Source organism: Lissotriton helveticus, chromosome 2_1, assembly GCF_964261635.1.
Source record: "Lissotriton helveticus chromosome 2_1, aLisHel1.1, whole genome shotgun sequence".
NCBI lineage: Eukaryota > Metazoa > Chordata > Amphibia > Caudata > Salamandridae > Lissotriton > Lissotriton helveticus.
Window position 1 is genome coordinate 1,028,785,886 of NC_136059.1, and position 14,948 is coordinate 1,028,800,833.

At 42.4% G+C, this 14,948-nt stretch overlaps 1 protein-coding gene across 5 annotated transcripts in view; it reads right to left on the minus strand.

The window, feature by feature from the left end:
* The window catches only part of NTRK2 (neurotrophic receptor tyrosine kinase 2), a 590,175-nt gene that overhangs the window by 507,928 nt on the left and 67,299 nt on the right, over nucleotides 1-14,948 (minus strand). For all 5 annotated transcript variants that reach the window (XM_078675804.1, XM_078675807.1, XM_078675806.1 and 2 more), the window contains one exon: nucleotides 9,267-9,335. In XM_078675804.1, coding sequence (XP_078531930.1) covers nucleotides 9,267-9,335 — 69 coding nt within the window. The remainder of the gene's footprint in view (nucleotides 1-9,266; nucleotides 9,336-14,948) is intronic.

Sequence of the window (14,948 nt, forward strand, 5' to 3'; positions counted from 1 at the left end):
AGATTCAAAAGAGGGAGAAGTTAAAGTTCCACTCAACTTCCCTTAAATAAACATGCAAAATCAAAAGGAGTGGAAGATTGTGTTGAGACAAAACCACTCTAAGTCCCCCGGGGTCATGATTAAAAAACATTCCTGTCTTCCTGCTTTACCATTGGGAACATGTGGTGAGAAACCCTGCTATAAAACCTGGCAGCTTCCCCCACTTGCTTTAAGATGCAGACTGGAGAGGGTGCGTCGCGGAGCGCACACTGAAAGACTGAGGTAAGGGGGAAACTACAACTGTAGGGTGACTCTCTAAACATCTCCACAATAGGTGGAGTCATTTTGAAACCCCTTTCACTCCTTTATCTACTCCATTTTTGATAGCTTCTTCTCTCTAATGGAAGGAATAGTAATACTGTGCCTCTGCCCAAACCTATGAGGACCTTCTAAAACAGAAACTAAGGTGGACCGCAGAAGCCTTACAAGACAGTTTTCTACCAGTTTCCAAAGTGGCACTGATTAGAAATTCTTTACTACTTCTCTCCCTTAAACAACAATTTACATAACATTGCGGTTACAGAATATTTTACCCTTACTGTTAATTTTTAAAGCAATGTCTATGTTTACATCTGCCTAGACTCAAACTCCTTATCATTTCTAAATACAATGAGATATACACAGCATAAGTTCAAAATTCGCAAAGAGGTGACTTTGATGATAGAGCCCCCCCAAATTAAGATCCATCCTAGTATGGAATACATGAGCAATTATTACATTTGCTCACATAGACGAACAACCCCAAAAGGGTTGAAGATGGTCACATTTAATGGAGCAAAAATACACATTTATAGAAATCATTGGGTGCATGCATTAATAGAAATATTGGACAACATCAGTACTAGGTTCTAATACATAACACATTGTTCTCCATGTCTCCTTCTAGGACTGGACAAAGACTCCCATATGACCGGAAGATTGGAGGGAAAGTGTCCCATTTGAATTCATTTGACTTCAGGAAGGGATCCGAAAAAACAACCTTTCGGTCCTGGCGACAGCCATCAACCCACAGGGCGCAAAGTTGGCTGAAACATGTTGACCTTGTTCTTCCAGAGATAGATGTGAAAGGCACCTAATACCTCTCTTTTCACATTTTGCATTTTTTAATCATACCATACGCCAACGGGAGACAAGCTTTTGGCTGCTGAACAACACTGTTGTGGGTCTCACATCAATTTTGGTGTTGTCCTCCCCCGTCTCAACACAAGTCTTCCACTCCTTTTGATTTTAGATACTCATTGCTTACACCAGGTGTCTACACATAACATGTAAAACACGCGACTGAGATGGAGGCTGTCTATCTCCGAGAGCTCAACTTCAAAACTGTGTATTGTTCTTTTTTATATTTATGCCATTGGGGTTTCTGTACCCATGTAAAGTGCTTTGCTGTTCTGGTAAACCTGATCCCACTACAAAAACAAACTTAAAATCCATAAACAGCCTTACAAAAATTCAAATCATCCCTACAGTAAAGAAAGCAGGACTTGAGCAGGAAAAATGCAGGGCAGAATGCAGGTAATACTAAAAACCATTTGCATAGTGTCCACCTTATGAGGTAGAGAATGTGAAAATGTTCGCTGAATCCACACAAGGGTTCTATAAAGCCCACGCAGAGTGTTTCACAGCTATTAATTTGTCAAGCTGGCAGCCGCAAGAATGGCGTAGGGCCTTCCTTTGGGCTTGGCGAATGGGTACTCTGTCACAAAGGTGAGGCTAACCCGTCTGCCTGATTACATGTGCATTCTATCCGATTGTACTTATTATTAGGAGGATGGGGTATCCGTCATGTTTGTGTTGGGGTACCTACCCGCCAAATTCTAAACAAGACCACTAGATTCCAGTTACTCTGAAAATAGAGGGAAAAAAGTACACTCTTGATGTAGAGAATACCCTTGATCCGCTCTGGTCAGACGCTACAGAGTGCATTCTTCCTGTTAACTGATCTGATGTACTTACTTAGATGCCCCAAATTTTGTCAGTCTACCCAAATCTACATACAATGGGAGGACCACAAAACTGGCGGAGTAACCTGTCCACAAAACTCTAAACCAGCCTCTTAGTCCCTCATTATGAGCATGCCGGCCAATACATCTGCATCAAATTCCAGCAGTCATGGGCTTTCTCCACCAAATGGGGATATCCACATGGACTGAGAGATAGTGGATCTTTTTCTGTGCGATTTTTCTAAATTCTGACAGAGTGGCCTTTAATTCAGCTCCATGCTCACGATTGATGGCTTTCTTGTTTATCCCAGTTCCCTGCTCCCTATTCAATTTCTTTCTACCCTATCTTCTGTTTCCGCGCCACTGAAGCATAGCTTCGGCACATGAATTCTTTTTGAAAGGCTTGTATCTGCCCACAGCTGACATGAGGGGAATATTTTAGGTCAGTTTTAGCAGTTAATGGCAGTGCATCACCATCACCTATCTCGTTCTCTCTCTCTCTTTCTCTCTCTGTCTCTCTCTCTCTCCTACGTCACTCTCTTTTTTCTCCTATTCGCTCGTTGCCACCCCATCCTTCAATTGCTCCCCACCTCCTGCTACATTATTACACACATTATATAATGGTTCTGTGAGGGTCTGGCCGTAGCATTCGGGTGCCAAGTCTCTTGATTAATCACCCATTGATCTGCACTCCTCCTGTCTATTTATTTTTCCTCCAATGGCCTGGCATCTGTGCACTGCCACCACTCTAGTATGGCCTTTGATCATGCTGCAAAGGTTAATTAAAATAGGCAAAATGGCCGCTAGTGTATTACAACATAAGCATGAGCACACGTGCACATCGTGGGATGGTGAAAACATACATCACCATTCCAAGAAGGAATACAAACACTTACATGTCTCGTATCATACCTATATATGTATGTGTGTGTGTATTTGGAAAGCCAATGCAAAAATTAAAAAATAGCATTGGCAAAGTCAATGGGTTGGCAGTCTCTTTTTAAAGGTGACAAATATTGTCTTTGTCAGTGTTTGTTCTGCAATGTTATTAGTCCATCATACAATAGTTATACACTCATACACTAATCTATTACCTGAGATTTTCAGTTGCCCAGGGAAATCGATATTTCACCGACCGCACTTGCCAAAAAGGCCAAACTCTTTTCGGATACACAGAGAATCGGAAGACTAACTTAAATGAGATGTCTCTTCAAACACTGAACTGATACACATCAGCCCTACAATCAATACAATATTTGTATACGTTATATGGCTCTAAAATTAGAAAAATAGTAATGTAATGCTGAATTTGTGTTTAATCCCCTTAGTTAGCTTCAGCTTTTCTGCCTGATTCTGTAGGATTAAAGTAGCTCATGAATTGCCCCATGCTCACTCCTGTTCCAGGAAATGCTCTATTTTTGTAAGTTTTGTATAGTGCTTAGTGTTAACTCTTGGTTACTTCACAGCACTAGAAGAACTGACAAAATACAGTTACACGAGGAGACAAGAAAGGGAAGTAAGAGGGCAGTCAGATGGGCATTGCACAAAGGTGGTCCTTACCCAATGAGAGCTGTTAGAAAGAAAGTAAGTAGTTAGGTTTGGACTACAGGGAGGGTTTGAGTGTTTTCCACAGTGAATGGCACTTCACTACTAAAGAAGGAGCACTTTAATACACCAAAACAAAATACCACACAAATGTATATGCCCATGTGCACAGGGTTCTATAACAGGTACAACAGGGAAACTAGGTCAAAATGTACCAGATTTAGAACAATCTTGTAGGTGCAGGCTCATTGAGAATAGGTTAGTCGGACATCTATTTTGTTGTCCCACAGGACAGTCCTTCAATACCACGGTCACTGGCAACACCCGGTTGCTTTTCATAAATCCAAAAGAGTCCCAGTACCTGGTCTGCACAAGTTCATAGGTGCTGGAGTTACCTGAGAGTAGCAGTACCGAGGACCCCAGCATGAGGCCCTCACTCCCTTCACACCCAGGTATGTATGTGATGGCCCTATTTCCTCTGACATTGTGCGGAAGCTCTGTACAGACAACGACTGGCCAAGTGGGTGTAGTGCATTCCCAAAGCAAAAGCCCCTTTCTCAATCAAATGAAGAGACAAACCTCTCTTGTCGATGAAACTACAGTTTTAAGTGAGGCTATACTGGCTGGAAGAGTCAGCACAAGACCTGGTACCTCCAGTACAGTCTCTGGAGGCTGTTGACATGGCCATGATCTCTTGCAGTGCATAAGTTATTGATTTGCATATAGTTGGGTCTGAACTGAGGTGGCGAAGTGAGCTAAAGAATGATGATGGATTCAACCCAGATCTGTGACTGGGGGTGACTGTCAGAAAAGTTTCAGCACTCTGTCCATCATCTCCTTGTGTTTGCTTTGTGTGCCCTAAGTTGGCAGGGTATGCCCAGACGTGGGTCCCTTGCTCAGTTTGGCACTGGAATCAAGCTAGCCTGGCTGATGAAGGGTGTTACCCAGAAACCTTTTCCGGGATGCTTGTTTCTGGTTCAGGGAAGACCTGATTTGGCAGTTCGGGCTGGACTGTTCCCATGAGGCACAGGGTCAAGACTAATTTGCATATAGTTGGGTCTGAACTGTGGTGGCGTAGTGAGCTTAAGAACGATGATGGATTCAACCCAGATCTGTGACTGGGGGTGAGAGTTTGAAAACTTTCAGCACTCCGTCCATCACCTCCTTGTGTTTGCTCAGTTATGGCTTAAGCATCGATTGGGGGGAATGAGAGACCATTGTAGCAGTCAGGCTAGCTCCTTTGGCGATCCCTCTCTTTCTTCTTGAGCACAGTGCAGCAATGGTGATTTAGCAGCTATCGGAGAGGCAGAAAACCCCCTCCATCACTTAGATCAGCTCCAGCACCGCTCCACAATAGTCCTCACTTCTGACATGCCCCTTCCCCGGGGGCACAGTGCCTAGGCTTCTCTGGGCAGCCTCATGCAGGAGGGTTATCTTCCACTCCTCTCTCAACGCAGGCCAGGCAGGCTCCAGAACTGAGACATTTCCATAGCTTCTTCAGCCATTCCTTACTGACTTCCCAAATAATGGCCCGTCATCTCTGAGTGACTGGCTGTTAGTGACACAGGCCCTTGACCTCATGAATTCCTACCCCATTGGTCAGCAAGAAATCTGGAACCCAGTGTGGAACTTTTGGTCCCACTTTTATAGTCATAATAAAGACAGGGAATGATGTTTCCACTGTCAGAATCCTGGATCATGTACAAAGCGGTTCTTTTGCCTATCGTATCTCTCCTCGGCAAAACAGACACCGTTTATGCTTTTGGTGATGGTTTCCACATCAGGTAGTAATGAGTGATTTCTCAAACTGGAGCAGACAAAACATGAGCAGAATTATATGTGATAACCTTGTGCTTAGCAGCTGTCAGCCTTTGGGAGCAGCAACTCTGGGAGAGAGCCTTCATGATCACTTATACAACAAAGGAGAACGCTGTCTCCACCTCCTCACAGCTTCCATCAAACCAATGGTAGTGCTCAGGAAGAGACAATGAATAGGCCTTTTCTAAAAGGCTCCCTGCTGCACAACTTAAGCAGCCCTGTCTTCTTCCTCCTCCAGCTTAGTGTTTCTTTATAAACCCAAACCTCAAGAATGCCAGCAATATACTGTGCCAGTCTAGGGAGGCTGTTCTTAGCCTCCATTTTGTTTGATGCTTTTCCAGGGGCATTATAAAATAGATCCCACTGGCTTCACGGTCACATATTTGCATTAAACATAGAATTGCACTCCCCATCACCATATATGCTCCCAGAGGGTTCACCGCTCACTCGCGGATGTCAGTACAAGGTCCAGGCACATCATGGTAGGGTAGATTTACCATATTGAGAACTAGTAGGCATCTCACACTGCAGGAACAAGAAAAAGGCACGTTCTGTTCTACAAATCAGAAAAATGGCAAGTTGCCACCACCATTCCATAATTAAGTCCTGCAATACAGACCGCAGTTCTGTGTGCTAGGAATGCACTCTGGGCGCACCTCTACAGACCACTGATACACACCTTTGGTCTCAGAACTATCCAAAAGGTGTATTCCTTTGTGTGTGTGCATAACTGTCATGTGCACTGGGCACACAAAAAAATCAAGTTATCAGTGAAAACTACAGTTGTATTTACTTGGGGTAGGGAGGGGTGCATGCCTGTAAAGCCATTGGGGGAGTGGAGTGGGAGTGACAACTTCTGTACCAATACTGGGGCTTTATTAAGAATATCAGTAGATGCACTCTTGTATTCTAGCCGGGTCTGGTGGCTTAGCAGACTAATGTGTCCACTGTAGGGGCCTGTGTTCAACCTCGTGGTCACAGGCTCAAATCCAGCAGGTCCATTCAGCCTTTCATCCTTTTGAGGTTGATAAAATGAGTACCATTGAGTTAGGTAACAATAACTACCTGTTTTTAAGCACCAAAATGCCCATGGGCGAACAAGCGCCTAACAAATACACATTATGTTATGTTAATACCAACTCATATCCTCCAGAACGCCTCAACAAATAGCACTAAATATGCTACCAATTAAGCTAACAGTTTTATCATATACGAGTAATATCATGAGTAGAAAGGATATTCTGCTGTTATCTAAAGACTTGCCAATAATAAAGATAATATATTCCATCTTACAACTAGTAGAAATCATGTTAATAATTGATGAGAAAATGCAAGAAATACTCAAGTAACATTTTAGTATCGCCTGTCTCCACGAACAATGTCCTGCTTAGAGGCAGTTAAACAACAAAACATGGAGTCAACAGAATCACTAAACTGGATAGATCAGAGAAATCCCATTAACAGAAGGGAAATTATAGTTTTGATGATTGAGAAAATAGTGCACTCAATTGTTCAATATTGGAACCAAACAGTCTATAAGTTAGATGAAAAAATGAAAACCCTACACTCTATCGAGGCATTCAATGGGGATCCGCACAGGAGTGGCTCAGACAAGGATGGGTGTAGGTTTTGCAAAAACCAATTGCAATAAACAAGGACTGCATTTCATTTCATTGGGGAGAGGAGTTGACCTAACGGCTAGGGCGTTCAACCTCGAATCCGGGGAACTGGTTTCGAGTCTCTGCAACAACGCTGAACGACCTGTGATTCTGGGCAAATCACTTAATCTCCCCGTGCCTAACAAAAATTATTTTGTTTTTAAAAATGTGTCTTTGTGTAACGCAACTGGTGCTATGTAAAGCGCTTTGATACCCGACACCTTCGGGTCAAGTTCGCGCTATATAAAACTCTGTAAAATTAAAAAAAAAAAAAAATTAAATACATAAAAGAAGGATCACTCTTGAGAAAGAATTTCAAAGTTCCTCTGTGAGAGCTACACTTTAGTTACATTTTGCAGCCAAGAACAAATGTGCCTTCTAAAGGAACTTTTTGCTCAGTAAAGTAAGGAGTATATAGTAAAGAACCCATGATAGATATGAAGTGCTCTCACATCAGCATTTATGTACCCAGACATGGGCAACTGAAAGGGCCATACATTAGTATAGCATGGCGGCATAAAACAATGCAATGTTGCCCATAGCATCAAAAGACGCATTTGCGACAGGTGCGAAATGGGCTGTTCACATCAGTGCAAATTTCTAAGCATCAGTGCAGGCGTATCCCTTAGCATTACTATGTTATTTATTAAATTGTTCTCATGTGAACATGAAGTTCCCCTTACCCCACCCAGGAAATTATCTTCAAACGCATCATGGATTTGCTACTAAAATTTAGGCCGATTGAAGCCATGATGTCCCTCAGTATGTCTTCCTCAATCATGAGATTTCTACTAGGCTTTACGTTGCAAGGCACCATATTGAAAAAGATTTACCCAGCTCTGTCGGTTCCCTTCTAAACCACAGTGGCATTATTAACTAATGATGCATGGTTTATTCAGCTCTTCTGTCGTCATTATGTGGGAGGTGCTCTAAAACTGCTTGTACGAGTCGTGGAGCTGACCGCATTAGGCTGATGATTGTCATTTGAAGGTGCAATATTTGCTCCATTTTGAGCAAATAAACTGCTATTGAAAGAGCCATTAAAATGCTCAGATAATACGTCGGCAAGTGCCCTCTGATGGAAAGTAAAATTTACATATTTCAGCAAATTTTCCAGTAGGGGGCATATTATTGCAATCTGAAGCTATGTGTATCTTTATGAGAGACAAAATTGCCTAACATATACCATGGGGTTCCATCAGAGTCATAAATTGACAGAAAAGTGATGGTATTATTCTCCTGCACTCTGTGAAATGGCCTCTGTGAACCATGACATTTTCCCGCAGGCGCCTGGACTCTGAGGCTATTCTGTTCTTCCCAACTTTTGGGACTGGCAGTGCTGATAATCTGAATGAAGCCAGTGTTCTGTGCCTTTATTTATTTTTTCTCCTATCACTGCTCGTAATACCTTATTTGATGGCTGTGAACAATACACAGGGCACCAAAAGATTCTCCACAAATAAAAAAAACTTTAGCAAAGTCAACAGATCTTGCATTGGCTGCTGACTTTGCCATTCCTTATTTTAAATCTGAACCGTTTTGTATGAAAACATGTACTGTAGGAAAACTATCATTGTCACAATGCCAAAATATGTATATTATTTTATGTGTAGGCACACACTGCCTGAGTAGTTTTTGGCCCTGAAGGGGATTATTTGTTGTGCTGATGGGCAAATTGTGCAAGAACAGAATGCAGTGGCTCACAGATGGGTAAACCAGTGGCTAAAGTGGGTGAAATGTGAATGAAACTACAAAAGACCATTGGATGGGAAGGGCTGACTGAAACCCCATATAAGTGTGTACATGCATGTACATTTTATTAAAAGCAGAAGGTAGTGCCTAACAATGTTGAACAAAAATCTACATACATTCACTAGCCATCAAAATACATATTTGCCGTCTTCAATGCAAATCTAGTGAAAATCTTCTGACTCAGACAAATAGTAACATTCGGCGACTCTGCATCTCCTGCTGCTAGTAGGCAAACCATCAGAGGCATCTCTACAGAGTTCAGTGCACTAAGAGGGTATCACGTCTCAATAATTTTATGTCAAGACAGGAGACTAGCATTATGCATAGTGTTTTATTTACCACTTCTGAGCAGCACACTTAAAATCTTCAAATAGAACATCATAAAGTCATAGAACAATAGAACGTCCACTACAACCAACAAGCTCCCACCAACCAACAAATATCCCCAGTCGCCACTCCAGTGGCCCACAGTTGACCATCATTTTAAACAGAAAAATTTGGGAATACTTACAGGTGTGTTAGGTTGAGATGACGAAATGACTTCTTAAATAAACTTGCTAGCTTGTTCCTGGAGAAATTACTGTAAGGGAAAAGACACGAGTCAAAAATTGAACTGAAAAGAAAATGTACAGAGGTCAGGGATGCAGTTTAGCATTTGGGCATAATGTTCAAGTGAGATCTCTGGATATAGGATTCTTCGATGTCCCTGAACGGCCGAGGCACAAACCAGTCCAACAGAGGCAGGGGCCTGTTTATGAAATAATCACCCGGAGCAGCAAATCACCTTGCTGCACTGTGCTGCATGATAGGGAAAGGGCAGAAATGCACCATATTTAACAAAAGAGGGCGTATTCCTGTCTTTTTCCCGGCAGTGGCGCACAATGTGCTGCCTAGGTCCAACACAGGCACCCTTGCACATGGTGTGACAGTGCCTGTGTTGTAAGCAAGATTGTTTTGTGCAGGAAGGGACACCTTCCTACACAAAAACAATCCTCTGAGGTATTATCCTCTTTCTATTTGTGCTGCTGAATGCTGCACATATTGAAAGAGGAAGTAACAAGGAGAAATAAAGATATTTCTCCTTGTTACGCCTCACCAGGAGAGGTGTAGCATTTTGATGCATTTCCAGGCGTACCAGTAATGGTAAATCTGGGAATTCACCAAAATCCATGGGTGGATGCGTGGAAACACCCATGCTTTACCCATGGGATGCCTTCCTGAGGCAGAGTACTGCAACGAAGCAATTTGCACTGCGTTGCGTTACTCTAGATTTATCAAGCCACGCATGGCCACGCAAGGTGGCATTGAGTAGCTTGATAAATCAAATTTAAGAGCTGTGTCGCTCTTGCGCCCAGTGCGTGGCGCAAGGGCTACACAACCTTTTAATAATTATGCCCCACAATATGGGATTTTGTTACGGGTAAATTAAATTGTATTGTATTGCACCATTTATATAGCGCTTACTACTGCTATGAGCGGTTCTGAAGCGCTTGCCGACATGGATGGCGCGCTACATTGTGTCGGGTGTGTGCTTGGAAGGCTGTTTTGCATTTGTTTTGATCCTGTTTGGGAAATGTTCCATGTTGTGCATGAGGACCACTGAGGCGCAGTTATTCTGCTATGAGACACGGCTCTTAGCAGTGTGAAGGATGAGGAACAGAGATAACACCTGACTGTACTTCTAGATGTGAAAAACGCACAAGGCGTGTGCTTATTTGCAGACACAAAGCTTTACTGCTGTCTGCATGTGTAGCCTGCAGTCACCGAGCTGATTCCCCAGCCTCAGGGGAGACAGTCACTCACTCCAGCAGGAGAGGGCAGCGTGAAGAGCACGCCTTGGTCTGCTCGCCCTGCCCTCGACTGAACCCTGGAGCTCAGCGCCAAACAGAGGGAGGCCAGCGAAGCAGCGTTAATTCAATTACCCAAAACATGCCCTTTCCCCACACATAGTCATACCAGTGCGCTGAACAACTCCCCAGTAGCCGCAGTACATGGTAGACCGGCGGCAGGGAAGATGTTTTCAGAAAGCTTAATGAGGTGGAAGGCAGCAGGGCAGTCTTTCAAGTGTCAAGCTGTAAAATAACAGTAGGCACCGCTTTCCTCTCTGAAGGTTCTTTTATAAGTGGGTGCCATTTATGAAGAACACAAACTTAGAACTAAGGGGCATATCATCAAGAAACGGTATTAAAATTATTGCTGCTTTAGCGACAGGAAACTGCAGCTAAAGCGTAGATAATGGGCTTGATAATATGCCCTTGTGTATTCCCATAGAAGCCCATGTTCTGGTGTGAACATGGGCTTCTATGGGGATTATCAAGGGTATATTATCAAGCCCAATATCGCCGCTTTAGCAGCAGCTTCCTGCCGCTAAAGCCGCGATAATTTTAACGCCCTTCTTGATAATATGCCCCTAAATTCACCCATTAACGCTTGACTGTGAGGATGCCGCAGTCGATTTGGTAACATTGAGAGCCTAAGCTACCACTACAGCAGACGCTATGCCAGTGTTTGTTAATTAAAATCTGTCTGTGCAGCTGTGTCGGGCAGTTCTACATTCGATGATCTGCTTCCAGGGCTACTGGAACTATGCGGTTCCGCATCTGTTGCAATTTCCACTTCTGTGGCATTTTCCCAAACAGTATCAATTTACTGCCCCTGTCAAATAGTCCACAATCTGCTACATCATATGAAAGTCAGCAAAAACGTGTATAGCTCAAATGGACCAAACGTTGCTGAAAGTTACTAAAATAAGCATTGGCAAAGGCAAAAGTTTTGAGCTTGGGCCTTTAGGCTTTAAAAGATAAGTACTGCACAGTTGGCTTTGCTAATGCTTTTTTTCATAGTTTTTTTGACAAATATATATTTTGCATAGGTTTTAGGTATGTATATATCTCTCTCTATATATATCTATATATCTATATCTATCTATATTTCTATATCTATCTCTCTCTCTATATATATATATATATGATGTGATCAAGGGCATTCTGTGCCCGAAACGCGTCATGCCGAAATAAGACCTTTGGAAGATAATAAACCTACCTACTAAATACTATCTGCTGCGTGGTGGTCCGTGTATCTGTGGTGGTGGCGATATACCAGTGAAACAGAGACTGGAAATATATATATATATATATATATATATATATATATATATATATATATATATATATATATAAAAAATATAGATATATATATATGTTCCAAACTTAGCACAATATCCAGCGCGCTCTCAGAACAAACGACACACACAGTCCAAGGAATAGTCGATGGAAGTTTTAATCAACGCGTTTCGCCACACAAAGTGGCTTGGTCACGTGATTGTAAGTCAAAACACACCTCATATTTGTAGTTCCCAATGTCAGGAAAAAGCATGGAAAGAAAAATAGATCTGACTTGCTGTGTTATAAAGTAAATTTGTTCATGGGGAGCTGGGAGGAGGACATACGAGCAGATCCCATGTTCCAACAGGATTTTGAGAAAGTATCGATGTGGCTTCGTTACATTGATGATTTGTTCATGGTATGGAAGGGGACATCTGAGGAAGCTGACAACTTCATCAAAAAACTCAATAACAATGATCGCAACATTATCCTTAGTGGCACTATGAGCAACTCTGATATTGAATATCTTGATGCTAAGGTGGAAATTAAAAACAACAAAGGTAGGACATCATTACATCGTAAGGTCACCACTGGCAACAGTATTCTGCATGCCCTCAGTAGCCACCCAGACAATCTAAAATGGTCAAAACCATATGGGGAGCTACTGAGGGCCAGACGCAATTGTAACACACAACAAGCCTACACCACTGAAAGTAAGATCATCACGGAAAGGTTCAGGGAACGGGGATACCCCAATTGGGTGTTAAAAACTGCCCTCACTAAAGCTAACGCCATTGAAAGGGAACAGACCCTCAAAGAACCCAGTAGTGATACAGAGGAGGTTGGAGAAACCACCAGATTGGTACTCACTTACAGCTCTGATGCTCAAGCTATCAAAAAGATCATTGCAAGAAACTGGGGCATTCTCAAAGCGGACAATGTCATTGGCAAAAATCTTCCGGAGAGACCCAGCATCACTTATAGACGTAGTTGTAACATCAGGGACATGCTGGTCCACAGTGATATTACGTCATATCCTCCCTCCAACATGCATGGTCTCGAGGGGTTTTTCCCTTGTGGCCATTGCAAAGCATGTGCCCAAAGTAAAAGTCACAAACAGGTGTGTTACAATGGCGTGACTAAGAACATATCGCAATTTCTGACGTGCCGTACGACATTCGTGGTATATGCCATTGTGTGCACATGCAACAAATGGTACATTGGGAGCACTACGTGTATGGCCAAAAAACGGATATTGGAACACACTCGGGCCATCACTAATTTTGATCCCAAGTACCCTGTTGCACGGCACTTTAGAGAGAACCATTTTTCCAACATCAAAGACTTAAGTTACATCATCTTGGAACAAATCATCAAGAAACCCAGGGGGGGCACAGGGTTCTGATTTTGAGACAAAGGGAATCCAAACTGATAATAGATTTCCAGACTAAGGCACCGGGGGGTCTCAACCAAGAAGAAGAGTTGTCAGTCCATCTTAAAGAATAGAAATGTTGATCAGTTTTGACTTATTCAAGCAGCAGTGTACATGCGTTGTAATCGCCTCCTCTGTGTTAGGTACATTACAGTTAGTACTTTATTATTAACTACATGCCCTGCTATTTATTGCAATGTTTTCACAGTTTGACTGAAGATTTCAGTATGATCAGTCTAGTTTTTAACTTTTAATTGTATCTTATATTCTCTTTTTTTCAGGAGGGAAGATAGGGGCCCATTTCAACTGCACTCACCCATCACGGGCAGTTTCACCTTCTTCTCCTCTTCTATAGTTCACGAGCACCAGGATGTTATCTTTGCACTTATTCTCACCTCTTCATTTTGTGGATAACGTACGTTCACCTGGACTATGCAGTAATGAGATTTATTTATGCTGTGTTTTGGCCACATTATCAAGCTCACAATCAGGTATGTTCACTTTGTCATGCCTGGAATAGCATTAACATGATATTGGTTAAATACATGTATGATGGGAGGACTTCCAGATACATTTTTGTTCTTACAGGCACTTGCCATTACCGGTTCATGTTGTCCGAGGGTTTCATAGCCTATCGACACAAGCACAGTCTTAACGTAGCACTTGCAACTTTATTGATACTTTGAATCAGACAGTTTACTCCTGATGCGAGGAGTTTCACTGGGGGCGGGAACAATTTGACTTACGATCACGTGACTTACGCTGTTCAATGTTAGCCAGCGTTGTGGTTTCCGGCGTTAGACGAGTCCAAAGAATTTTCTAAGATTATTGGGGCATTTATGCTTTTCATTGCAATTTTTACCAACAGGTTAGTTAATTATAAGGCGAGGAATGGTTCGTGTGTGCCGATATTGTATATTTGCATTATTATTATTTTCGCATGATCGCACACATTTGGGTTTGCCGCCATAAACTTTATCCCAGCTAGCCAGTTTGTGCCGATAAAAGTGATAGAATGATGTTACATGTTTCATTTATAATATGTACCTTTGCATTGTGGCCGTATTATTATTACTTTATAACACAGCAAGTCAGTCCTATTTTTCTTTCCATGCTTTGTCCTGACATTGGGAACTACAAATATGAGGTGTGTTTTGACTTACAATCACGTGACCAAGCCACTTCGTGTGGCGAAACGCGTTGTGATTAAAACTTCCATCGACTATTCCTTGGACTGTGTGTGTCAGTTGTTCTGAGAGCGCGCTGGATATTGTGCTAAGTTTGGAACATTTGAGAGCCGGTTATCTCCTCCTGCATGCGCGCCACTCTTCGTGGGTCCCAAGAGGTCCAGTTGGAGAAACTTTGTGTGTGGATATATACATATATATTAAATCACCTCCTGGAAATCCATATAGACAGAAACCAGAGTCGAAGCCCCAATGTTGTGCAGAAGGGTTTATTAGGCACAAGAAAATAACCCAACGCGTTTCGAAGTCTAGCGACTTCTTGTTCACATATATATATCCCCTGCATTAAGGACGCACTCTAAAGCAGGCGGTAATTTTACAATCCATTTATTCAAAAGAAACAGGCATCATAATCTGATCATTAAAAGTCCTTCTGCCTGACGCATTTCAGAGCACTGTGCTCTTTCCTC